The sequence below is a fragment of the Pteropus medius genome, unplaced genomic scaffold (genome assembly GCF_902729225.1).
Source record: "Pteropus medius unplaced genomic scaffold, Ma_sr-lr_union100, whole genome shotgun sequence".
Taxonomy (NCBI): Eukaryota; Metazoa; Chordata; class Mammalia; order Chiroptera; family Pteropodidae; genus Pteropus; species Pteropus medius.
The window spans coordinates 2318587-2345846 of record NW_024342470.1 but is presented as its reverse complement, the minus strand read 5'-3'; the positions used below and the strand labels follow the sequence as shown (position 1 = coordinate 2345846).

Genomic DNA, 27260 nt, shown 5'->3' with positions numbered 1-27260 from the left:
TTCTTTAAAAAAAGTTCTGGACCCAACCCTCAAATAATTGAATTTCAATTTAAAATAGGATTCTAGGAATGGGGAGACCTAGGTATCTGTGTATTTTTAAACCCCCGAAGTGATTGTGATGCATACTGAAGATCAGAAACCATTAGGATAAATGGTCACTAAAATTCCTTCCTCATCTGAAATTACTCATTCAGTAGCGTTTGATAAGTATATACTGTATGCTATGCATTTTGTTAGACAGTGGAATTCAGATGTACGAAATACAGTATCTTTAAAATCTGCAGTTGTATAATTCCATGTATGGATAGAATCAAGATGGTGTGTTATCTTCATCATATAAGATTGCCTACTATATAATAAGCAAAAATCTCATAAATTTCAGTAAACAAAATGAATCTATAGGAACGGTTGTGCTCATTTTGAAAAAGTAAAAATGGAATAAAATTTCTCAGCCCTCTCCTATCATATTATTACTACATAAACTATATTTGTATTTGGAAGCCTATGTATTTTTAAAAGAAATTAAATATCTAGTACTTGTAATTTTTTTGTACTATGACATTTAGCTCAATGGCCATAAGCATACATTTTCTGTGTGTGTGTGTGTGTGTGTGTGTGTCTGTGTGTGTGAGAGAGAGAGAGAGAGAGACACTTGGTCATTTAAATTGCTCTAGTTTATTTTAAAGAAATCAATGCCATACTTAGTATGAAAGCTTATGTTGTTCTCTTGTTTTTTCCTGTCAATTTTTGGGTTAATTTCACATTTTAGGAAAATTATTTTTGTCAGAGAAATCTTTTTTATTTGCCTCTTATTTGTCTTTTTAAATTTCTAATTAAAAATTCCTTTAATGACGCATAGAAATCTAATCATTTACATGCATTATATAAGCGTAGGTTGTTTAATATATCCATGAACTTAAATCCTATGTACATCTTAATTATGTGTAGCCTCTGAGTATGAGCTTAACATTAGAGAATAATCAGAATTTTGCAGGTTAGGAATTGACAGGTCCAGACAATGAGGTATTCTAATGATTATAAGTGGATAAGTGTATGGGCACTTAAGTCGGATAAACCGAGTTCAGATCTCGCCCTTCTGGCTTACTAGCCGAGGCGCATTGCCTGTCGCTGCTCCTGTTCTGTTATTGGTACCACTGCCTGAAATGCCCTCCTGCCTCCCCTCTGCAAATCCAAACCTACACTCTCTTCAAAGCTCACCTTCCCCCTCACTTTCTCCAGGAATCATCCTCTAGCCATTTAGCATGTAGAAATCTTCACCCTTTCTGAAATATTTAAAGCTTTGTTCCCTCAAACCTAAGAGCTAATTACATGTTGTTATATTCTATGTATCACTATCCAAGGGAGGCTTCACGTGTTACTTCTTTTCAAGACTCTCGTCTCCGTACCTCAGGTAGTTGATAAATTATTTATATTTTCCGTTTTTGGCTTTAATTTTTAAACTCCTAAAAATCTTGGGCCTAAGCCTAATCCGCTATCTTCCAAAGATACATATGCATAGGACAGTACCTTTATCACATACAGAAACAAACTTTAAAAGCCTCTTCTCTTTTGCTTTATTCTTACATTAAATATCATGGATATCTTTTCAGTATTTGAAGATACTTCTTTTTTTCTATGAAACCTACCTCTCTTGTAAGATTGACTTAAACCAGGTGATTTTGTATAGCACGTAGAGATTGGAGAAGTAGAACAAAAGCAGGCAGGCTGTGACAGTTCCTTCACTCTGGAAAGGAGTGAATTGCCATGCAATAAAATTAATGAATGTGATCCTAGAATCATGGCATTTTCTCTCACTGTGTACCTGGGCATAGTCCTCTTCAGAGACATTTCTCCAACAGAGGCTGATGAAATGAGCAGCAAAGACTCTAGAAATGAGCTATGAAGTGCTGTTGCTGAGTCTGTGTCCTGTCTTCCTATAGTGGGTGAGCAGACAGTTGTGCGAAGTTTTCCCATTGCCTCCATCACCAAGGAAAAGAAGATCACAATGCAGAACCAGCTACAGCAGAACATGCAAGAAGGACTACAGATCACATCGGCATCTTTTCAGGTATTAAGAAAGGGAACCATTATTCTGTTATTTAAAAGTTTTCTACAAATGATGTCATGGCCACTTTATGTGGTCATGTGGTCAGCAGTTAGTGGATGAGAAGGATCAGAGGGTAATCTTCAACTGAGGAAATACGTGAATAGTCTTGGATTTAATCTTTCATTTTCTGAGTTCCATGGCCAACTCAGAGTACCAACAGATTATCTGTCATTATTTAGTGGTCTTAGAAGTTTAGACACATACAATTGACTCTTGTTCTCTGCCAAGTCATACCTCAATTTTTGTTTGATAAAGCCTTCAAATAGAAAGCAATCCTCTTGGCATAAAGCAGGAAATGCTTTATGGCTCTTCTGTAGAAGAGGTAAAACTGAGAATTATAGCTAGGGCTAAAGTACTATTGATACTAACTACATAGTCCTAAAAATACAAAGGTTTTTTCTAGGGGACTCTGAACATGTTAGAACTTGTGGAATTACCGATGCAAACCTGACACCGGAAAAGTGGTCTTTTCTTAGTTCTTCCTTTTTCACAATTCTCGGTCTATGACACTTTTCTATTCTTCATGTCATGTCTCTAACTTCTCAGATTTCCAAGGGCTCCAGTTCTTGCCTCATTTCTTTTATTAAGAAGCCCTCCGTAGTACCTCTCCATATGCTAATTGTATGAAATGTGAGGCTCCAGACCTCCTCCCATCGCCTGAGAGCAGTGACTTCCTAGCGGTTTCTTCAGTGTTCCAACTGCCAAAGGACTCTAAATTAGAATATTGCCTGGCTATATTGGTTAGGATTCCAGTCACACTGAATCTTTTCTCCCTAGATTTATAGTATCTCTAGGTAGGAAGAGACCTGATTAGGCCGAATTTCCTATCTAGAACGAACAGTTGAGAAATGAGAAGGACATGTTTCCTACTTCAGCCAGTATAAGTTAATTTCCCTATCTCATCATTGAAAAGATAGTGTTAAAGCAACTCAACTTCAAGAATCATAATTTTTCTTGCCAACTAACCATCTATGGCAATTAAACCTGGCTGAGTATTAATTTTTATTTTTAAAATTAAAAAATTGTATTGCATGATATCCAAGGTCCCTTCAACCTCCAAACTCTTGCCATTTAGTAGTATTATTTTCTGTTATTTCAGTCATTTGGGGGAGGTTATCTGGAAATCCTTAATGCTTCTGATATGTTTAATCTCTTTTACTTCTAGTTGATTAAAGTAGCATTTGATGAAGAAGTGAGTCCAGAAGTAGTAGAGATCTTTAGGAAGCAGCTGATGAAGTTCCGTTATCCTCAGTCCATTTTTACCACCTTTGCTTTTGCTACTGGACAAACTACCCCACAAATAATTTTACCCAAACAGAAGGAAAAGAATACTTCCTTTCGGTAAGAATATAGTTTGGACTCTTCATTTCAGCCCTCTCATTGTTGACTGTCAAGATGTGACCTATCCTTTGAGTTAAGAGATAAGGACTACTCTTTGTTTGCCATTCTGTCAAGCCCATTGGACCAAGCTCAGAAAGTTATGGAACAGCAGCATTGATATATAAACAACTTTCAAAAACTAAAAGCTACAAAAGGCTTGACTATCATGTCCATTGCTCATAATACATTTTTCGAATGTGAAATTCTTTATTCTCTTTTTCTCATATTGATTACTTTGTGACTGTCTTTAAGCAGTTCCTTTAGTTTTTGTTAATATCCGGGCCTAATAGATAGTTTTGCTCTAAAGATGAAAGCCTTTATTTTTTCTTTTTACTTTTTTGTAATAATTTTAGTTTTGAAATAATTTCAAATTTTCAGAAAAGTAACAACCTAATACAAAGAATTCCTCTATACTCTTTACCCAGATTCACATTTGTTTATGTATCACTTCATTTTCTTTTATTGTTCTCTCTCTCATGTGTATTTTTTCTAAACCAGTTGTATTACATACATAACACCCCTTTATCCTTAAATATATCAGTCTATATTTCCTAAGAGCAGAGACATATAATGTCAGTATAGTAATCACAACCAGGAAGTTTAATTGGTATAAAACTTTTCTTTAACCCAGAATGCTGATGATCCTTTATAGCTACTTGTTTTGCCTGCCTGGTACAGGATCCAATTCAGTATCAAGCATTGTATTTAGTTGTCGTATATTTTTAGTAGGACCCCTTATTTTCGGATGAAAATTTTTAGGAATTTAGGTTGAAACTTTTAAATTTCAGTTATTACAAAATAACAATTAGTTTAAAATTCTTTTCAATTAGTGATAAAAGATAGGGCTAAAATTTCACTTCTTTCATCATTAATCACCTAGAATTTGAGCATCTGCCAATACAAATTACATATTAGGGAGTACTCTGTAGACTTTGGAGAAAAATCTTTTCCTTTACCTGAAGGCAAGGTAGGCTGGGCATTATAGAAGAGTTGAGGTTCTAGACAGTGTATCATTTCTCAGCTGTATAGCTAGCCACGTGTGCCACTATTACCTGGTAAGCAAGGGAGACTCCTCATATTCAGGTATGATATGCTGAAGCATGAACAGCTTCCTAGATATTTAAACAGTGAACCAAGGATCTCACCTTAGCATGTGGAATCACAGAGGAGCCTATGATATTCGTTATCCCAGCCTTATATGGAAGAAACAAAACTTTGTATGGTGTTTTATGTTTAGAAACTATCAGGGGAAAAAAATTATATATACATATACATATACATATAATGTCAAGCTTATTGTATCAAGTTTATGCTATCCAGCTGCAACAAAGATATAACAGTTTTAAAATTTAAAACATCTTAGAATTTTTTTAAGTATATAAAACAAAGGATAGAGCTCTAGTTAGAAAAAATTTTTTAAAGTCCCATTGTTGCACCTGAAGTGATTCACAATAGGCTTTAATTTAGGAAATACGAGTTATTTTTTGACTTCTAACAATTTATTAAAACATGTTTTATAACCCTCATATTTACATTTCAAGTGACTAAAGAGAGAGTCTGATAAAACTATTTGACAATAAAAGAATCTTTACCTTTTCACTGAATATCAAGAAAACACAAAAAGAGTTCTGTTCTTTGTGATAGAGAACATAATCAAAAACAATCCTACTTGAAACCATCTCAATATGATTATTTAGGAAACAGATTCTTTGTTTAATTCTCTGGATTGTAAGTACTTTGTACCAGATTTTCTATCAGCAGGAAAAGATAAACTATTTAAATAAAATATTTTTAAGTCCATGTGACCTACATCCTAGTTTCCCTTTAATTAAAGCTGATTCTCAAAAGGATGCTCAAATTTCTGATTTCTTATTTTTCTCCTCTCAAAAGAGGGAATTATTATTTTCTGTATCTCAGATTTACAGTGTGAGAAGGTGAGACATCACACATAGCACTTAAAACATTTAAGAAATAAAGTGTTGCCAATTATAATTGTCATTATGATCTCAAAGAAAAGACATGAGTTAGTAGAAATAAAATTTGAATCAGTAGAGGAAAAGGCAGACTGGCTTTCCTTGCAAGACTTCCACAAGCATAGTTTGTGGGAACTGGTGGAGGCAGTGGAATGGATAACTAGAGTGGGTAAGAGGCAAGCTCGACCAAAAAGCCAAGCTGAGGAGTTTAGATTTGGGGTGATGAGTAGTTTGTGTCCTACTTTAGGTTCTTGTACCTTTTGCCTAAAACAGTGTTCTGATGACAATAGTGTTTTATTGGAAATTAGTCTGCTGCCATATTAAAAGTGATCTAAAGGAGATGCTTAGTGAAGGTCTGAACATTACCAGTAGCTGTGGAAATGGAGAAGAAACAGGTTGAGCTATGGCGATATCAAAAAATATAAGTGGTGTCTTCTTATTAAATTGACATTCTCTTTTGTGTTATGACTTTTAGCACCTTCTCAAAAACGATTGTGAAAGGTGCCAAAAGGGCGGGGAAGATGACAATCGGGCGTCAGTATTTACTGAAGAAGAGGACAGGGACAATTGTGGAAGAGAGAGTGAATCGTTCTGGATGGAATGAAGAAGATGACATATCTGGTATGTGAAACTTGTTTTTCTTTCATGAATCAATTTTATTCTTCTTATTTGAGTAAGAATAAGAGACTAAGACATAGTTGCACATAAACCTGACTCACAAAACCTCGATCTCATAAGATTTGAGGCATTTACCAGCTTCTAAGAATTGGGGGGAAAAAATATTTTTCCAATATTCCACTGTTTAGTAATATTTTGTTAAATTATACTTCTTTACTAAATCCATAGAGCTGATTGGCCATTATTATGTGGGTCTCATTAAAGGAAGAAAGAAACCCCATCGCATAGGAAATTTACTTATAAAGTAGTCCCTCTACCTTATTGTTGTGAAATAAGAATAAGAGATAGGACATTGACTATTTGAAGTTAAAGATTTAGGTTTTTTTGGTAAGAATATTGTGGGTGCTTTTAATCAAAATGGAGGACCTAAGATGAAGAGATTCTTAGATGATATTTAAAAAAAAAATGTCTGGTAAGAACAGAATTTGAGAAGCTGAGATATCTCTCAGGAAAACAGAGGCAGAAAACTAGTAGCAAAATGTCCTACTGACTGTTTTCTATTCCTTAACCCAAAATTGAGTATGCTTGTGGAATTAACACTAGAGAGAATTTGATCTGGTAGAAAGACAGGATGCCATTGTACCCTTTTCCTTCTCAGGATCTTAGAATCAATCATCAGTGCTTATGTATAACTACTACTTATAATGACAACAACAATAACATTTTAAAGAAAGAAACCTCATCCTTAGATAGATCACTGGCTAAAGGTTTCCGTTTTAGTGTGTGTACCTACAAGCTTGCCTCTGGGGGCAATGTAAAGACCCACTATTACATTACTGAAATGACCATTTGTTGGAACCCTGGCTACCTCACAGTCACGTGGAAAGCCCTAAGAAATTATTGCTACCCATCACTATTAACTCTTCTAATTCAAAGTTTTTATGATTTCATGGAATGAAAACTATTATTTTATGATTGTTCTTCCACCTAAAGACCAAATTATATAATGCTTTTTGCTTCTTTGAAAATAAAAGACCAACACAAAACCGATAACTGATAATAATATTTGCATTGCGAAGTTCACAAAATAAGACACAAAGTCATATATTTTAGGGGAAAGCTGTTAGTTTGGGTTTTTTTGTTTGTTTTGTTTTGTCTTTTAATAGAAGAGAGCCATATTGTTGCCTTTGATGTTAGAACTTCCAAAAACTTTGAAAGCTTAATTTGACTTCTCTTTAAAAATAAATACGAAAGTAAATTGGGGCAGTTTTTAACAATGGAATTTTTTTGAGTTAGAACATGCAGTACCAATTAGGAATTTTTTTTTAAATCCTCCCTAAAATACTTGATTATTGGGTAAATTCTTCCACATCTAAAATCTTAAAGGATTCTGTAACCTGTGATTGCAAAATTGTGAGGGAGTTTCCCATGTATACCACATCCTCTGACAAAAATATTTCCACAAAAAAAAGTATAACTTCATACTTCTCTAAGAAAGGTCTTTTCCCCCTAGTGAACTTCTGCTTAGTCTAGAAATTTCTAATAAAAGTTTATGCTCTAAAAGTTAACTGGATGATGAGTTTGTGTAGTGATCATATTAAAGACCAATTTCACTGACAGGTTAGCCTCTGACAAAGTTCAAGTGTTTATTTTATAGAGTCCTAAACAGAAATCACTATACTTTGGCATTAAAAAACAAGCCTGACTGAAACAAAAAAAAATATGGGTAATAAATTTTAAATTACTTCATTTTTAGAAATGATTAATTAATTTCCTTGACATTTTCAGTTAAGTGATATTTTATTTTCTGACTCTCCATTACTCTTCTAATTTATGTTTGAGCATAATGGTTCCTCACAGAAGTTACATGACTGAATTTGTGACATACATAGTACCCATAGCCCTGATATAAACCTCTCTTAGTTTAAGGATGTTCTTCAAAAAGAAGTTTTTAATCTTCTATTTTGAGCTATGTCATTTATTCAAAACCAGTTTCTGCCCTCACAGTTTCAGACGAGAGTGAACTCCCCACAAGTACCACTCTGAAGGCCTCCGAGAAGTCGACGATGGAACAGTTAGTGGAAAAGGCTTGCTTCAGAGACTATCAGCGTTTAGGTTTGGGAACCATAAGTAGCAGCTCTTCTCGCTCCAAACCAGAGTATTTTCGAATCACTGCCTCCAACAGGATGTATTCACTCTGCCGGAGGTAAGTGTGTCAGGAGACTCCAGAAAGGCACTTTTCCTTTCTTCTATTTGAGTCTTCAATGGGCTATTCGCATCCATAGCACAGAGAGAGAAAAATGTCAGCAGACAGGAGTAAGGTCTTCAGGGATACATGTGATTAAGGGACACTTTATGAAGCATGAGCCAGCATCTCATTGGCATTCTTAGAAATGCAATTAACATCACTAAACGTTGCTTATGTTAGATTGGAAGGTAATAATAGTTTTTGTCCCCTTTATGAATTTCCCTTGTCTTTCTCTTTCCATTTGCCTTTTATCTAGCATGCCTGAAGATAACTTGAAGTAAGAATAGGATTTGTCTAAGCAGATAAGAGAGATAAAAGTTGGCCAGGGGTCCGCAAACGTTTTCTTTAAAGGGCCGGATAGTACATATTTTCATTTTTGCAGACCCTGCGGTCTCTTGTTGCAGCTACTCACCTCTACCACAAAAGCAGCCTTAGACAGTAAGCAAATGAATGGGCGGGGCCAGTTTTTGGCCCACGGGCTATAATTTGCAGACCCAAGTGTAGAGGTTTTCCTACATTGTCTAATTAGAATATTTTCAAAGGATATTACTTAAAGAATGTAAATGAACACATTTTTTTTCTATTCTTATCTCTTGCTGTTTTTTGTATCCGTTAAGCCCTATACCATGCTTTATATTTTTTAAAACTACATTTCCACCATCCCAAGTTAAATCATTTTTGTTTCCAGGTAAACCCTTTCCATTTATATTGTTCCAATATTGGTATATGTGCTGCTGAAGCGAGCACTTTCTTTGCATTTATAAATTCCTGGTTTGATTAAATAGAATAATGCTGTGAAAGAATTCTGTAAATTGTAAGCCCTGTACATATTTTAGAAAGTTGTCTTAATGTTACTATTAGTTTTCAACTCCACTGTTTTTGAAGAACTATAAATATCTCATTTGAAATGACAGTTTAAGTTTACAAATACTACCAATGTGAAACTTGAAAAACAAGTTGAGAATATAGTTTGAGATTTGGGCCAAATAAAAAATTTGCATTAAGTACTAAGTTGTGATTCTTTCAAGTATGCAGTGATTTGCCTGGATACTCCGTCCTTCTAACTTAAATTCTCTCTGTAGATAAGTATAAGTGGTCATGTCAGAGTGTGATGTCCCATTGTTTGGGAAGCTTGCTATCAAAATCATGCTTGCCAGTGAGAAATCAGACCTCATTTATCATTTCAGTCTTCAGAAACAAAATAAAATTTTAATAGACCACTTATTAGAACACTTGTTATAAAGCATTTATGGTGATATAAAATAATATATATCCCTCAAGCTATTAGAAGGAAAGAAATGGAAAAATAAAAAATAATCTAAAGGCAAGAAAGGAGAGAAGTGGGAACATAGGACTGATGGAACAAATAGGAAGCAAATAGGAAGCTAGTAAATTTAAATTCAGATATACCAGTAATTACTTATAAATTGACTAAATGCTCAATTGAAAAGATTGTCAGAATTTTTTAAAGATTTATGCTGCATTTAAGGGATACATCTAATATACACAAATACAAAGAGATCTAGAGTGAAATGGTAGAACAAATACACCATGCAAAACTACCTCTAAAAAAGGCTATTATAACCACATAAATATCAAAGTAGATTTTAAAGTAAAATTTCACTAGCAATAAAGAAGGATGGTTCATAGTGACAAAAAGTACATTTCTCACAGGACAGTTCATTATGACCAAGTGGAGTTTATTATAGAACTGGCTCAACAATTGAAAATCACTCTGCATAAGTTGCCACATTAAAAGAATTAAGACGAAAAATATAAGTTCCTTATTTACAGAAAATAATTTTATAATATGTAATATACATTTTGATTTTTAGAAAAATAATTCATAAATTAGAAATGCAAGGGAAGCTCCTTAAGCTAGTGTCTAAAAATTTTTACAGCAAAAATTATTTAATGGTAAAATATTGAAAGCTTTTACTCTAAGGTCAGGACAAGACAAGGATACCCAGTATTTCCTTCTATATATTGTTGTACTAAAGGTCCTAGAATGTGCAAAAGAGTAGAAAAATAAATAATAAAAGGTATGAAGATTGAAAAGAAAGAAATAAAACTGTCATTATTCACAGATGACCTGATTGTATATACAGAAAATCTGAAGGAATCTACAGATAAACTTTTAAAATTAATATGCAAATTCAGTAAGGTCACTAGTATAAGATCATTATACAAAAATTAGTATAACAACTAATTAAAAAATGAAATTTTAAGTGATGTTATTTTGGCACTATTGATACTATTTAGAGTAGCACTAAAAAACATTAAATACTTAGGGATAAATCTAATGAAAGATGTGTAAGACCTGTAAATGAAACAGTCAAAACAATATTGAAGATCATTAAAGAATAAATAAATAGATATTTCATGTTCCTGGATTAGAAGACTTAATACTCTTAAAACTATAATTTCTCCAGAAATTGATCTGTAGATTCAGTGCAGTCTCAATCAAAATTCCAGAAAAATGTTTATGGAAATTGAAAAGATGATTCCAAGAGTTATATAAAAATGCAAAAGACCAAGAGAAGTCAGGGTAGTCTTACAGAATAATACTACAGGGTATCAGGATTTTCTTATAAAGCTACAGTAATTAAGACAGTATGAGGTTGTCACAAGGATAGATGGATGAACAGACCATTGAAGCAAAACAGAGAGTATGGAAAGAGCCTAATATATGTGAACACTTGATTTAACATAAAGATAGCACTTAAGAGCAGTAGATAAAAGATGGTTTTTCATAAATGATGCTGGATATCCATACAAGAAAAAAATTTTGACCCTCTTTATATCATACACAAAAATCAATTCCCATGGGCCTGTAGATCTACATGTAAAAGATTAAAACAATAAAGCTTCGAAAAGATAGAATTTCTTCATCACCTTGAAGTAGGAAAGGATTTCTTAGAACAGGAAAAACACTATTCATAATGTAAAAGATTGACGAATTAAGAACTTCCGTATATCAGAAGACCTCTTTAAGAGAGTTAAAAAGTCAATAAAAATGGCAAGACACTTAAACAGGACCTTAACAAAGAGGATATTCTGGCTGGACAATAAATATCTGAAAAGATGCTCAATGTATTAGTTCTTAGATGTATACAAATTAAAGTCCCAATGAGACTACTTTCTACCTGTAAAAACGGCTAAAATTTAAGAGACCAACAGTACAAAATGCTAAGAATGTTGAGCGAGTAGAACTCTATCGTTTATTGCTGGTGGGACAGTAAGTTGATTAAAAAACTTTGGAAGCTGGCAACATCTAAATACATAGAGATATACATCTATCGAACATATGCATCACCTATTATCTGCCATGTTTACTCCTAGGTAGAGGAGAATTTCCAATAGAAATGTGTATGCGCTCCCAAAAGACATCTACAAGAATGTTCATGGAGACATTTTTCTTACAGTCAAAACCTAGAAACTACTCAAAATCAACAATAAAAGAATAAATAAATAGTGTAATCACATAGTGGGATACTATATAGCAATGAAAATGAACAATTACAGCTTTTTGCAATAGCATGAATGGATCTCAGAAACATAATGTTGAGCAAAGAAGCCAGACACAAAAGAATGAATTCTCTTGTTTCTTTTTTTCTAAAATTCAAAAACAGGTGAAACTAATCTGTGTTAGCAGTCAAGAGTAGTGATGACCTTTGAAGAGAAGGGAGAAATAGTGATGGGGAGGAGACACAAGGGAATCTTCTTGGATGCTGATAATGGTCTACTTCTTGACCTAGGTGGTATTGATATAAATTTCTTGTGTTAATTCATTTATGTTTCAAGCATTTGTACATGTGTTAGTCTTTGATTAAAGATTCTACATTAGCTCCTGAAGTCCAGTCTACCTCTTGAGGATTACTGTGGAGCACAGAGCTCATTGCTCTGAGTAGTGGGATCGGCTGGATGACAGGGTAAATGTATGTAGCTTTCATTGTTAAATCAGACTGGTAGGCTCTGCTGGTTTTCAGGCTCACAAATTTTGCTTCAGCACTATGGCTATCTAGTTGTCACTCGAGCCCATGCCTGGGAGCAGGAAGTTCTTAGATCCTGTGTGTAGCAGAGCATGGCATGTGGTACTCACGTGCTATGGAAGGAGGGGACAGTCCACAACAGGGGAAGAGCAAAGGGGTATGCTGGTTCTTTCCCAGTTACTGAAACAGCGCCTGAAGACATTAAGCAATACTTCCCTTATCTAATGCACAAAATTATTATATCTAGAAACAACAGGGGGGAAAAAGCAGATATTAAAGTGCATTAGAAATGGGGGATCCTAATAATGACACTGCTTTTCCAGTCTTCATGAATGATTATGTCCGCAGCTAGGTCTCTTCATCAGTTTATGGTATTAGGAAACAGTCTGTAACTTCTTAGAGCACCAAAGTGCTAGGCTATCAGAATGCTTCCAAGATATCTCTCTGGTTAACTATGGAAAGTTAATCTGGCATTCACTAAAGTCATTGAAGGTTATGATTTATATGACCATAAACCAAATTTCCTCTCCCTCCTCTCAGCACTGACTTATATCAAGATAAGGGACCAGAAGTTCTAGAAATAGATAGTTGTGATGGTTGCGCAATATTGTGAATATACTTAATGTCACTTAAAATGGTTAACATGTTAAATGTTATATTAGGTATATTTTACCACAGCAAAAAAAAAATATATGGGATTAGAGGTTGGGAGATTATTAATATGAAATCTCTTTAGTGCAGTATGTCTAAATAAAGGAAAGAAATGACTCTGAAACCTGCCCTATCTTCTTATACTTACTAATCTAGAAAAACAAGGTACTCTTGTCTGTTATTTATTTTCCCAACATCATAGCCTATAACTTTATGAACTAATCTTTTTGGAAAAATTACTAACGTGTTAATAAAATATTTAAACTTTTGACATTTGAACATATTGTTCTCATACCAGAATACATTTTGTTTTATTTTTAATCCTTTCACCCTATCGGACAGTCTAATAATAGCGTACTCTATTTTCTCTTGTCATTTCAGCAATCTAATGAGTTGACAATTTGACTTGTCCTTCTTATAAAGTTGACATTAATACATTAATCTTACAATCTTTATTTCAAGTTGATGAAAAGTAATGTATAAGGCAAGAGAGAGCATCAGTTTAACAGAGGCTGTTAATAAATCTACATAACATTTTTATTTTCTAAGCTTAGGTTATTCAGCAAAAATCTGCAGTATTACTAAAAGGGGCTTATTTAAAAAGAAAAGAAAACTACAGATTAATGGATGAGTTAGCTGTTTGTGCCATCTAGGCCTTTTCTTCTCAACCATGAAGAACTGAGTTGAGACTGAGTTCCATGTTTGAAATGTATGCCTTACCCCTCAATCAATATGTTTCTTAGTCTTAGAAAATTACTATGGTATTATAATATTTATATTCTTCTATTCTCTCTCTCTTCTGCTCTCTCCATTTCTTTTCCCTTCTCCTCCCCACCCTTCCACCCCACAAATCATTCTTTCTCCTTTTCACGTCCCTGAAGCTATCCTGGCCTTTTAGTTGTACCTCAAGCTGTACAGGACAGTAGTTTACCAAGAGTAGCCCGCTGCTATCGACACAATCGCCTGCCTGTTGTATGTTGGAAGAACTCAAGAAGTAGTACCCTGCTTCTCCGATCTGGAGGATTCCATGGGAAGGGAGTAGTTGGTCTTTTCAAATCTCAGAACTCCCCTCAGGCAGGTAAGCATCTCTCTATAGCACAATTATGATCCTTTCACTTTAGAGTATTCCTAAAAATAAAAGTAAAATCTGGGAATGCCGGTTGTTGCCTGTCATCAAGCCTCTCACACAGAAACTCTCTCACTGTGCTGTGTACAACATGTGCAGCTTAAACAAGAACTGTAGTGACAGTGTGGGGCTCCACTTTGAATTTGACATCTTATTTAAAATGTCTGTCTATATTTGGATTTTAATAGAAATTAACATGATAAAGTCTTTGATTCTAGTCTGTTTTCATTCCAGCAAACCAGAGTATCCACAGATGGAAACTAGTTTATACTAATCTTTCTCTTTTCTTCTGGAAAGCATTCAAATATATTTAACAGCTTCAGAGGCAAGTAGGGATCCTGTCCCATGTGATATGTGATGTATCCTATGTCATTCCTACAAGTCACATGCACACATAGAAATAAGTCAGCAAGCCAATGAGCAACATGCTGCCTTAAGAGCTCTGAAGCCAAGAGATGTTTAGGAAGCTAGAGGGTGGCCAACTTAAGAAAACGGAAATAGAAAGTGCTGCTGTCCCTTTTTCTGAGGACGGTTATGAGCACCATGTCTGAGGTCCTGAAGTTAGTCAGGAGCTATATTTTGCCGACCTTTCTCATAACTTCTAGCTCAATTAAATTAAACACTGGGCCACTAAGATATCAGATCCAGTTTAGGGATGGCTACATTCTTTCCTCTTTCAAAACGAGGTAAGTCAGGTCATATGGTTCAGCAGGTAAAACTGTGTGCTTTTTGATATGGCTTTTTTTCATCCATTTCCCTCCTGAAAGTTAAAAGTTGGCCAGTGTATCTTTGATCATTCAGTTTACTGAGAGCAGCACATATACAACACTATATTATTTTTTTTATTATTTTATTCTACCTGGCTTGGGGTTTCAACATTGGTATAATTGAAGGCAGTTGGCTTTTAACTTTCTGCTCTGAAGAATCTTCCCAAGCCACATGGTGGGTATAATAGAACACAGTATATGTAAGTTACATAAAGTGAACAAATCATTTCAGGAGCATTGATGAGCATATTATTGAACTTTTATTTGGAAAAAATTGAAGCTATTTTATCCCACTGATTTCTGATATTTTAATAATATAAATTTATAATATTTCATATTTTTGAGCTTATACATTTGCTCACATTTTAAAATCTTTGAAAATGAGTTGCATTTTACAACTGAAGTGATCAGGAAGAGTTGTGTCAGTGTAAATGGCAGAGTTTTTTTTTATTTTTAGTACATAAAAGAATGGTGCATTTTATAATAAATGACAGTTTGTAAAATATAATAATGGCATCTTAAAGTTGATAAAATATAATAATATATAATGGTAATTATTTCCTATTCAGGTTGTAAGAAAATTTGTTAATATTTGTTGTCCTAGTAAGTCCCTTCCAATGCCTCTTTAAAGTGCCTGAGCCAACTTCAGTGCTTTGTTTTACTCCACACACAAACCCAGCTCAGACTCCTTCCAACCCAGAGTTGGTCTCACAGATGTTTACATCTGTGCATACATTTTGCCCCTCTTTTAGAAAGACCAGGGAATCTAGCAGTTGCTTCTCCTATCCTCTCCCCACCTTCCTCCACTTTTCGTGCAGACAAGCCCTACAAGTTCATGTCCGTGGTTAAGCTTCTGTGGAAGAATTAGAATAAAGCTACTGGTATCAGGAAGTTCTAACCTCTGCCCACTCTGGGATGCTAAGGAAACCTGCTCCATCCTCTGCTCGCAAATAGTAGCATGGACAGGACGGTTGGGGGAGATAACTGAAGAGAAACATCTTTTGTGAATCTTCATTTTGAGTTTCTTGGATAAATAGATTCTACACCTGTGCTTGGAAGGACAGCCTGTGTTAGTTTTCCAGACCTGGGCTCTTTCTGGGAGGATAATGAGGCAATCAAGAAGTAGGTGTGGTGAAACCAATATCATAGGAGGATTAGCCATTTAATAGTTTGGAGCTTTAAGTGGGGCTGGTTTCTATATTTGGGTGTGGTTACTTGAAGACTCTATATAGAAAGAATAAGCAAATATATATTTGTTTTATTAACATAGAGACTGTTTTATTCAATATTTTTTTTCTTTTATAGCTCCTACCTCCTCTTTAGAATCTTCTAGCAGCATAGAACAAGAAAAATACTTGCAAGCCTTACTGAGTGCAGTTTCTGTGCATCAGAAACTCAGTGGCAATAACACCCTTACTGTCAGGCCAGCACTTGCTCTGTCTCCAGGTGAGATTTGATAATACTTTACTTCTTGACAACTATGAAAAGTGATATTCATTCCTAGGGTTAGTCTCTTTAGTTATTTGCACTGTTCATTCAACATGACCCCTTAAAGTTTTGCCTTATGGAGCTATAACTTCAGCTCCTTTTACTTAAAAACCAGGGTATGACTATTAATTTCGTGTAAATAGTAACCAAATGTAGAGATTCAATTATTTTCTTTTTAGAAGAGTAATAGGAGAGGAGGTGGGAAATATAAATAAAGTCATCTGGTTTGTCTTTTTTTCCTAGAATCTTCTACATAGATTAAAATATTATTACAAAGTTGAATGTATAAGTTGAAAATCTGTTTATTAAATGTATATTTATTAAAATCATCATGTATAAGCTTAAAATTGCCAAAATTTCTATAGCTTTTTATGATTTGCAGTACAGTTTGTTTTCACTAGATTTGGATGAAGCCATTAAGACTTGTACTAATATTTTGTTTCAGTTATCATGTGATGGAACCCCAAAGGGTTCATGTAGAGGTAACCCTAATCTGTTAGACACAGGAGCATGTGACTTGAAAAGTTGGTCTCCTTGGCTTAATCAGCTATTTGAATTAGCTCAACATACGCAGAAAGTGGCTTTTCTTGTAAAGTAACACCATGCATGCCTTGCTTCATTTATCATTAAATTCTCTGATTGCACTTGCCAAACCTAACTCTCTATAATCTTGCAAATGTGTGTATCTCTGAGAAAATAGAAACAGTGCCTTGTTATCTCTATTACAGCTTTAGATACTTAAAAAGTACAATGTTTGGCAGCAATTAGACATGCTACACATGAAGATAACTTTTTGTCATTTGAGTAATGTTAACCCAAACGACATGGTTTTTGTTCTTCTTTTTGGCTGACTTTAGGGACTGAAAGGAGGACTTCAAGAATGTCCACTGTGCTTAAGCAGGTAGTGCCAGGACATTTGGATGTAAACCCATCCAATAGCTTTGCTCGAGGAGGTTAGTAAGATTGATTTTATAATTGAGCACTGATACAACCTTAAAAGCAGAAAACTTTTTTCTAGGTAGTAATACTTTAAATCAACTAATTATGGTTCAAATTGTTTTTAATGACCCTTTTCTAAATGAATGACCAAACTCGTTACTAGCATGGTGACAGATAAGTTTAGCCTCTTGAGAAAAGAGGTATAATTCTGAAATCTTACATATTGATGAGTTTGGAAGCTTTCGGAGGTGAGGGGAGCATGTCTAAATGGTGAGTCAGCCCTGAGATTACTCCATGACAGGGGTCCCTAGCCCCCAGGCCACAGACTGCTACCAGTCCATGGCCTGTTACATTAGATATGAGGACAGCCCCATCACTAGGGTGACTCATATTCAGATTAATATTTGCAGTCTATCTGCTTTACACGTGCTATTCTTAATATACTAGTCTCAAAGGTTAGTTTTAGAACTGGGCCACACAGCTAGCGGTGAGCTGCAGGCCAGCGAGTGAAGCTTCCTCTGAGTTTGTAGCCGCTCCCCAGCACTAGCATCACTGCCTCAGCTCCACCTCAGATCAGCAGGCATTAGATTCTCATAGGAGCACCGGTCCCTGGTGGCAAAAAGGTTGGGGTCCGCTGCTCCATAATGCTTCAGGTTTGCAGGGTAGTACAACTGATCACAGAAGCATAAACAGCTAGGAAGAAATGATCGCATACTCAAGGCTGTGCCTCCAATGCCTGTTATTTTTACTCATGGAAATAAGAGAGAAGGTACTCCAGGTTTTCCTCTGGGCTATAGCTGCTGGCATGTCGATAAAAAGAAAGACTGAATATTTTCTCTTTTAGCTCCGAAGGGTGGTCTGCTTTGGTCTCTCGAGGTTTATGTTGGATTCTTTTACTTTTCAGATGAAATTCCAGACCAGGTATCTTGATTGTAAAGTCCTTCTACTTCACAATGGAGTCATAGAATCTTAGACTCTTCCTCTCACTCCTATTCAATGCTGAATCCCCTTGAAAATGTACCAAGTATGTGATCCTGATTCTGCTTAAACATCACCAATAATGGGAAACTTGTTTCTTCCCAAAAATAGTCCCTTGCATTTGTAAACAATCTCTTATTTGTTAGAAATTCTTTCTCATTATTGTTCTAAAAATCTACCACCATGTTACTTTTACTTATTGACCCTACTTCTGCCCTCTAAAGTTAGAAAATTCTAAGTCTAATCTCTTACACTATAGCCCTTCAGATTTAAAAACTATTCTCATCTTTTTCTCTCTGAAAACTTCAGTTAACTCTAAATATCCCCAGTTCAGATGATTGCACTGGCCATTTTTTTCATCCTGTGGATTCTCCACAGTATTGAACTCATGCTTCCTAAGATTACATTAGATATGAGGACAGCCCCATCACTAGGGTGACTCATATTCAGATTAATATTTGCAGTCTATCTGCTTTACACGTGCTATTCTTAATATACTAGTCTCAAAGGTTAGTTTTTGGACCTAAATATACTATGTACTACTATACCTACAAAATTTCATCTTTTTCAATATGGACTATTTATTGTTTTAGACCTTTGGATCTTGATTCCTTCTACTACTGTGTTAACTGTTTTTCCAAGCCTCCTGTCATCCATAGATTTGATCAATGTCCTCATGTGATCTATTGTTTGAAAAAAATGAGGGACAAACCAGAAGTAAGGACAAAAGCCTTCAACAAAATAGTATAGAGGCCTCGCTGAAGGAAGAGATTGATCTGTTCATCTGTACTGGTTAAGAGTCCTACTAAAACTCACCTTGGCCCATATTTCTAAATCTCTGCCAATCTTTATAATCTGATATTCGCCAATCTTTCAAACTGTCAACTGTATCATAGAAGATTTTATGGTTAGTTTAGCATGACTCATTATAGGAATTAGTGCTTTTTCATAATAATCTATTTTAGAATTTGGTTCAAAATCAACTTAAAGGCTTTATTTTACAAAATTTACATTTTTCCTTTTTGAAAACCAAGATTACTATGCACATCTCCTGGCAGTCATATTGGTTCTTTGGATACTTTCTTTTCTACCTCATTAGAACTTTCTGCTAGTGCAGGATTTCCTAAGTTTTCAACCTTCTTCAGTCATCTTCCCAATTAGACCCTAAGGTCATTGTATTATTTTGCTAGGGCTACAGTAACAAAGTGCCACAAACTGTGTTGCTTAAACAACTATCGTCTGACAGTTCTGAAAGCTAGAAGTCTGAAGTTAAGTTGTTGTGAGGGTTGGTGCCTTTGAGGGCTGTGAGGAGTGATCCGTTCCATGCCCTCCCCCTAGCTTCCATGCTTTGCTGGCAGTCTTTGGCATTCCTTACCTTGTAGAAGCATCACCTAGGTCTCTGCCTTCATCTTCACATGGTGTTCCTCCAGTGTGTCTGTCTCCAAAATTCTCCTTTTTATAAGGACACTAATCATATTGATTCAGGGCCCATCCCACTCCAGTATGACCTCATCGTAACTGATTACATCTGCAGTGACCCTACTTCCAAATGAGGTCACATCCTGAGGAAAGACTACAACATATAAATTTGGAGGTGGGAGGACATAGCAGTTTGACCTATAACAGTCATATATAGCTTTTTTCTGAATTTTTTAAATAGCGTTGTTTTAAAGTTTAAGATACAAACTCCATTCTTTTTATCATTTCTTTCTTGGTTAGTTTGAACTAAAAGATATAGTGACTTTCTCCTAAGATTCCTGGTATTTCTATTACCAAGTCATCTTGTAGAATTTGGTTCAAGGTTCCTGTTCCCCTTGTTACTTTATTTACCATCCGAAAGTTTAAATTGTCAGCAAGACATGTCAACAGTTTTTCATTTAACTTTTAGCAGAATGTAGTTCCAGCATTTGTGTGGTTAGTTGAAGCCCTCTCACCCCACACCCGGCTCTTGTGTTTTACCTTTATAAACTTTCCCGGGAACACATTATCTGTTCTTCCATTTGGCCAGGTGACCTGTAATATAAATTTTAGCTACAAAACTGTTTCTCTTTCTGTGTTGGTACCTAAGGCTCATGGATATTCATCAATCTGTTTCAACTGCGTTATCTCCTTTTTTATATATATTGCCCTCACACTCATGGCTTTTTTATAGAAGGGATCCCACCAGTGATTATGTTCTAATTATGAGTCCTTCTTTGTTCTTCTCAGAGGTACCTGGAATGCTATCTTTACCTTTAAGGGTTAAATTCCAATTTAATTTGTTTCTGATCCATTCTCTGTGTAATGAGGTAGTAATTATTATTGGACACCTTTCTCAAGTATTTTCTTCTGAAAACTACTGTGAACCTAGTGTGTCTCTTATGACAGCCATCATTCTGGTATCTTAAGCTGGGATCCAGAAACACAAGTCTTATTCTTTTAATTCTTCACTCCCAAAGCCTCCCAAAACTTGCAGGGTCTCAGTGATAAATTGGAAGATGAGATACTCCTGTTTCCTGACACCTTCAACTTCTTCTATGATCCCTCTTCCTTGATCTCTTCTGGTATTGTCATTCCTCCTCACAGAGTTGCAGGAATGGACTGGGACAAGCAAGTTTAGGAAGTCTCACACGATTCCTTATCGACATGAACATGACAGGCAGAGACACACACTCAGGGCAAGGCTGGGCATAGACACTTAAATGCCTCACACGTAGTTCTCGTTCTTGCATCTACCACAAAGTACAGAGTCTCTTCATTCTTCCAGAGAGCTGGGCACCACTTCTCCAGAAGTTCCTTATTTACCCTGTGTGGGAAGAGCTTCCTGTCTCTAAATCTTCCTCTTAACCTTCTCTTTTATTCTCTTCTGTGTATTTTCACTGTTTTTTTTTTTCTTTTCCCCATACCTTTCATTGTCATAGAATCTTAGTTCCTGGTTTCCTTCGTATTTTATTTCTTCTGTGTACCTTTCTCACTCTGATGAGCCAGAGTTTAGATGGACCTCCACCTTCTCCCTCACCCTTTTCTCAGAGTAATCACTTTGCATTCAGTATACGTGCTGATGAGTTTCTTTACACAAGAACCAGTTAAGAAAAAGTGGATATGAATGGATCACATTACTTCTCACTTTAAAATTAAACTAGATTTTGAGCCCCGTGGGGAAAAACGCATATACTTACAACTTGGATAAATTATTTTGTGGAGTAGAAAAACACCATGAGAAAATTGGTACAGCCTCTTAAATACAAAAATGTAATAGTTAGGTGTATTTGAGAAGTACCCACATGAAGGCAGCTTTTTAATTTTTCATCCTTTACATTTCCATGGCCCTTTTAAGTTCTTCTACATGTATTATTTTATCTTTGAAATTACCTCCAGAATAGGTATTTTAAGAGGCTCTGAGATATGAAATGACAAGGTCATGTAAGCATTTAAAAGCATAAGTGGGGCTAGGATTAGTTCAGTCAATTTCAGTGCAGCATTCACTGACTATAGTCTGTATTCATGCACTGCGCTAGGCTAAGGTCACATTGATAAATACAGTACTCTACCGCCACGTCCAACCCAAGCATCTCTTTTCTTTCTCTTCTTTGTTTGGTCTGAACAAAGTGGCGGAAACAACACCAGTGCTTAGGAAACACAGACAGATCAAGGGTCACATGGTTGCTTAAGTGACAAGACAGTAGGAGTTTGGTTCAAACATTCAAATTCAAACCATGGGTTAAGAAACCTTAATTCTCGGTGTCCACTTCTGTAAGATGGAGGTAATAGTATCTAGCTTTATTTATGAAGAATAAATGAAATAATATATGCAAAGCACTTAACTTAGTAACTGGCTCATAATAGGAGCTCAATAAATGTTAGTTCTATTATTGTTGTTGATTATTATCATTATTTTTGCCTAATACTCCACTGAAATGGGAGGAAAGTCCACATTTGCATTTAAATGCTTTAAGCCAGGTTGGAAGATAGAGGGCATATGCTCTAAGTCCACCTCAAATTTCTTTGATCATGTCTCGCAGTAAGAAATACATACATATTCATTTTATATCACAATTCAAGTAGGACTAAGTCACAATGCAAAATGTATATATACTAAAAAGTTTCATGAAACAATACTCATATCACATACAGTGCACATAGTATATTCAAGTCTACTCTGTTTCGCATTTTTAAAAATACTTATTAGACCTACTAAAGTGATCTTAGAAACCACTAAAGGGGATGCTACAGTTTGGAAAAACATGACTCTAGGCCAGCGTTAGAGGCTCAGGGCAATTTGCCACCTAGGAATCACTCAAGAAGCTAAGCAGACCTCACCACCAACACAGTAGTGTAATTTTTTTGGTCAACACAACTGCCAGATGGAATTACAGTTCTCAAAGCCTGCTGCTGGCCCCATATCAGTACAGGCCATTTTCTCGTTGCTGATTTTCTGCTACATGATAATCGCTTGGCAGTTTTTCATTAATGAGCCTCTATTTGGAGGAAGTACTTATTATTTTTTTTTTTATTTAGTACCCCTCTTTTTTTCCTTTCAGGGAAAATAAATGAGTTGAAAATATAGTAGAAGACCACAATAGTTTAAAGTGTATCCATTTTAAAAAAGAAAATAATCAAATGTTTTTAGTGCCTATACAGCAGGCTCTCAGCATGGATACAAGAATAAATATGGTTAAGTCCCTGCCCTTTGGAGCACGTAGTCTAGTAGAATAAAATATGCACATAATCATAATGCAGTATAATCAGAGTTTAAGTAGAGCTCTCTACAACTCTGGGGACAATTAGGAATGGTTTTCAGAGAGATTCACATTGTTTCTGGATCCTATGGGACAAAGAGTTTGTCAGGTAAAGAAATAAGATAAATCATTCCAGGCAGAGGGACTAGCATAAGAAAGTGTGATTTGTTTAGGGGACAGTATTTCAGAATCAGGAATCAAACATTTAAGTTTCATTGTAAGCATTTGGTGTCCCATATCCAATAGAAAAACTCAAAACTTTGGCAGAAAGGAGAGCAGTTGCCAGCACACAGCCGCCCTTGTGCCTTTGCCATTCAGTCACAGGTCTTTGTTGTCCTGCAGTAGCATTCTATGCGTACAGTCAGCCAGCACCTCTGCAGACTTAGCTTTCTGACTTCCTTTGGCCACTGAAGCCATCAATGCCCTTAGTTTCCTGCTTCCAAAGGAGTGAGGCAGAAATGAAAAATCACTTTTAATGATTTTTTCTTTTATCAAATTATAGCATATTTTGTGCAGTGTTGCAATGTATAGCTTAATAATACTGCTGTTGAAGTTCAATCCTGAATAAATACAGAGACATTTTCATTAATTGACTTGAGCAGTTCCTTTGCTCAGGATATACTATAACTATAACTTACTGCTCACCACTTTTGTTATTACCAGGTAAAATTTGCCATAGTCATGAAGTGCTTTCTTTCTGTTGGGGAAAAAAAATAAAATAAAATAAAAATAAAAAACGATATTACTCAAATTACAAAAGTATTATCTTTAATATTGCCCATCGTTTTGGTACAAGTAGGGATTTTAGGAGAAGTCATTATTTCAATCATCCCAAGCTGTATTTTTAGTAGCATTGGGTATTGTCACAGGGTCGTGAATTTTGCTGCTCATAACTATGTGTTTATGGAAAATAAATATAATTTCCAAATGAAAAGAGAAAAAAGAAGATAGTGTGGCAATTCTTAATGCTCTATTGCAAAAACATGCTCTTAGTTATTCCAAATGGTTGCTAGAGCTTCATTCCTGATGTGATGACCTTCCTCAAAGAACAAATGTGTTATACAACACATAGCATTTGCCAGTCAATCAGCCTCCCTTAAATACTAGGGCCAATGTATTCCTAACATTTACCCCTTCCCTAAATTCCTTAATTTTATTATTGTCACCAGATGACAACTTCAAAAGCTTATTCCATTTGGTATAATTTTTCAGTGGCACTCTCTGCTGTGGTGTTCATTTCATTGCGCTTATATTTATAAACAGGAGCTGAAGTTTCATTTAACAGGCACTCAGTTCATCTTTTTTGTGTGACTGTGCAGCTTTTATTTGTTAATCAAATATTCTACTTTTATTATATTTACACTTTTCAACTATGTTAACTTAATTATAAAAAATTAAATAACCTGTTCTTCTCTGACTCAGTTTGCTCTGATGTTTGCTGCTATATACATTTCATTCCTCCTTCTGTCTTTAATCTTACCTACCAGTGCATGGGTACAGAGATAAATGTTTTACTCAGTCAAAACCCCAATCTTCAACTAAGGGAAGAGTCCATAATCAAGGTACTGTATTACCTGTCCTGATGTGTCACTCTTTTTAACCATCTTCATATGAAAGCATATGTGTTACAAGCAACTTTTTTCACATTTGTTTTGTCAAATTATCTTTTATTCTCACCCACATTCTGAATTTCCTCTGTGATTTTATTTATAAAACCTTGCCATAATATATAAGACAAGCTCATAGGTTCTATAGAAAGATTCATCTATGCTAAGCAGAAATCACCTATAAAACTTTTTTTTTAGCAACTGGTCTCTTGCCCCTATAAATGCTTATAAAGAGAGAAGCAGATGTGACATTATCATAATGACTTCTGTTCACTAGAAATGTGGCTTGATTTAACACTTGTCAAAGATTAAAGCTTCTCAAAGAGCCTTTCCAAATCTAGAGAAGAAAACCCACTTTAGAGAAGCAGCAGCAATGTCTTGTACCCCTGTGACCCCACCACCAAGATGAACACCACAGTCTATGGGCATTTATAAGGGTCTCCCTTGCTGTGAAGGTGCTGAAGTGCTAGTCAAACTTAAGACAGTATATGCCTTTGTGTTTGTATATTTCATATTTAACAGTCTCACCTGCATATAGAAATCCTTGATTTTCTAATAAATATAATTAAGGTCACTTATAACATGAGATTCTTCTAACACCTTAGCTTGGTCTTTCCCTTAGAAGACATTTGCTTCTGACTGTAAATTTTAAATAACACCTCCTAAGATGTAGTGAAATGTTCATACTGACTTTAGAACTTCTCATGATTTTTCAAGGGTACTGGGAAAAATGAGTATAATATAATCTTTACTAATTTTAAATTACATCATTTTGGCATGATACACAAATATTAATTCTAAATCCAGCCTGAGATTTTAGTAGGTTTAGCAAAGTTCTAATGTATTTCTTAATCTAAATTTCTTATTGAATTGACTGACTAAAGCAGAAGAATCTTCCTTACTTCTTTCATGAAGCCCTGAAAAATGAAGTCACACTACGTTCTCTTTAAGCTTCATTATTACCTCTTGCCTGCATTTTTCCTTTTCCACTCTTTCTATTTGTGATATCAGTATTTACTTATAAATACTGACTTTACATCAAAATACAATAGGATTGACTTGAGTGACTTCTTAGGTCCTTCCATGCATAATATTGTATGATTTTGAAATGCTATATTGAATAATGCTTATATGTTGCAAAAATAAATGACAAATAACCAATATTACCTAGATTAATTAACTTGCTATTACCTCTAAAACTAAACGTACAGAGCATGCATCTTTTTCTCTGTTTGGTGGCATTCCCACGTCAGATTACCTCACTCAATTATTTTGGCTTTTGTGAAGGTGTATGGGCAAGTCTTCGCTCTAGCACTCGCCTGATCAGCTCTCCAACATCCCGCATTGATGTTGGCGCCCGGCTGGCAGGCAAGGATCACTCGGCTTCCTTTAGTAACAGCACCTACCTGCAAAACCAGCTCTTGAAACGCCAAGCAGCCCTTTATATATTTGGCGAAAAGTCGCAACTAAGGGTAAGATTTCTTTTTCTCACTTAGAAACTTTATGGATACACGAAGGCAGTTTATAAAACTTATCTCATAAACCAGCTTTCTTAGAAAAAAAATTTTTTGCACTGTGGATTCTTAACCTGCAGTTAATAATCAATCTCAAAAAAAATTTTAGCTCATTACATATATATGTATATATGTCTACATATACGTAAAATAGATAGAAGTAGGTAGATAGATAAGCATACACATATGCATATTTATTAGCCATGAAAATAAATACTTATAATAATAAAAATATCAGCATAAACATCAGGAATATTAGAAAGCACATACAAAAAAAAAGAAATAATTAGGCTTATTTAGGCTGTTTTTTTTTTCACTACCTTAGTTCAGCTTCCAAAGGAATCTGTGCCCACGGCAGAACAGAAGATTCCATTGTTATAAACCTATTGACAAACAAAGCTACAGGAAGGTAAAAGAATGAAAAGACTCTGGTACTACATGTGGAGCAAGGGAAGGCCAAGGCTCTCTTTTCTAAGTTCTATTTTTTGGAAACTTCACAAGGCTGTATATATGGAGACATATATCCTAAGAAATGTCAGAAAATTCAAACTATTAGATGCTAATCAACTTTATTCTTCCTTTCAAATTATTATGCTAAAGAGCTTCACTATGCTCAGGTCTCATAAATTATAATGATAGTTTCTATCTCCAAAACCACCAGTAATTTCTTAAGTTTAATGTTTTTTTGCAATTCACACATTACAAAATAAATTTTATTACTACTGACAGTTGTGTGGGAAACAAAGTATTTGTTAATTCAAAAATCCCCTCAAAGTTCAGTCCAGTGCTCAGTCAGCTCTGGAATCTAGACCGACCTTCAGTTGAACTGTGGAATGGAGGCTGTGAGCAGGATCCCACATGCTTGGTCCTCAAGTGCCAGTGACTGAGTCATCTCTTCTGGGGCAAGCTGGCTTTGCTTGCTCTTTTCCCACTGCCTAGACTGCTGCAATCACTTAGTCACCAACCTTGAGAGTACAAGGCATGAAACAGCTGGGTAATACTCAATTTTTAAATATGCACACGTCTTATGATACAGCAGATAATTTTATATCCAGAAAATAGAATACCTTTTAACAGCTATCCAGGGTTGCCAGCACAGCCTCCTTGGCACCAGCATCTTTCCCAAAGTAAAGTTTCTACACTTAAGTGCACCA

General features: G+C 35.3%; 1 protein-coding gene across 4 annotated transcripts in view; it reads left to right on the top strand.

Annotated features, from left to right (window-relative positions):
• Positions 1–27260, top strand: part of SBF2 (SET binding factor 2) — a 369201-nt gene that overhangs the window by 308843 nt on the left and 33098 nt on the right. The window contains exons 23-30 of one of the 4 annotated variants that reach the window (XM_039863554.1): positions 1941–2068; positions 3273–3448; positions 5936–6081; positions 8086–8284; positions 13851–14047; positions 16168–16308; positions 17208–17303; positions 25880–26064. In XM_039863554.1, coding sequence (XP_039719488.1) covers positions 1941–2068; positions 3273–3448; positions 5936–6081; positions 8086–8284; positions 13851–14047; positions 16168–16308; positions 17208–17303; positions 25880–26064 — 1268 coding nt within the window. Of the gene's footprint in view, positions 1–1940; positions 2069–3272; positions 3449–5935; positions 6082–8070; positions 8285–13850; positions 14048–16167; positions 16309–17207; positions 17304–25879; positions 26065–27260 lie in introns of all 4 variants that reach the window. The other 3 variants (XM_039863553.1, XM_039863556.1, XM_039863555.1) reach the window with 3 other exon arrangements.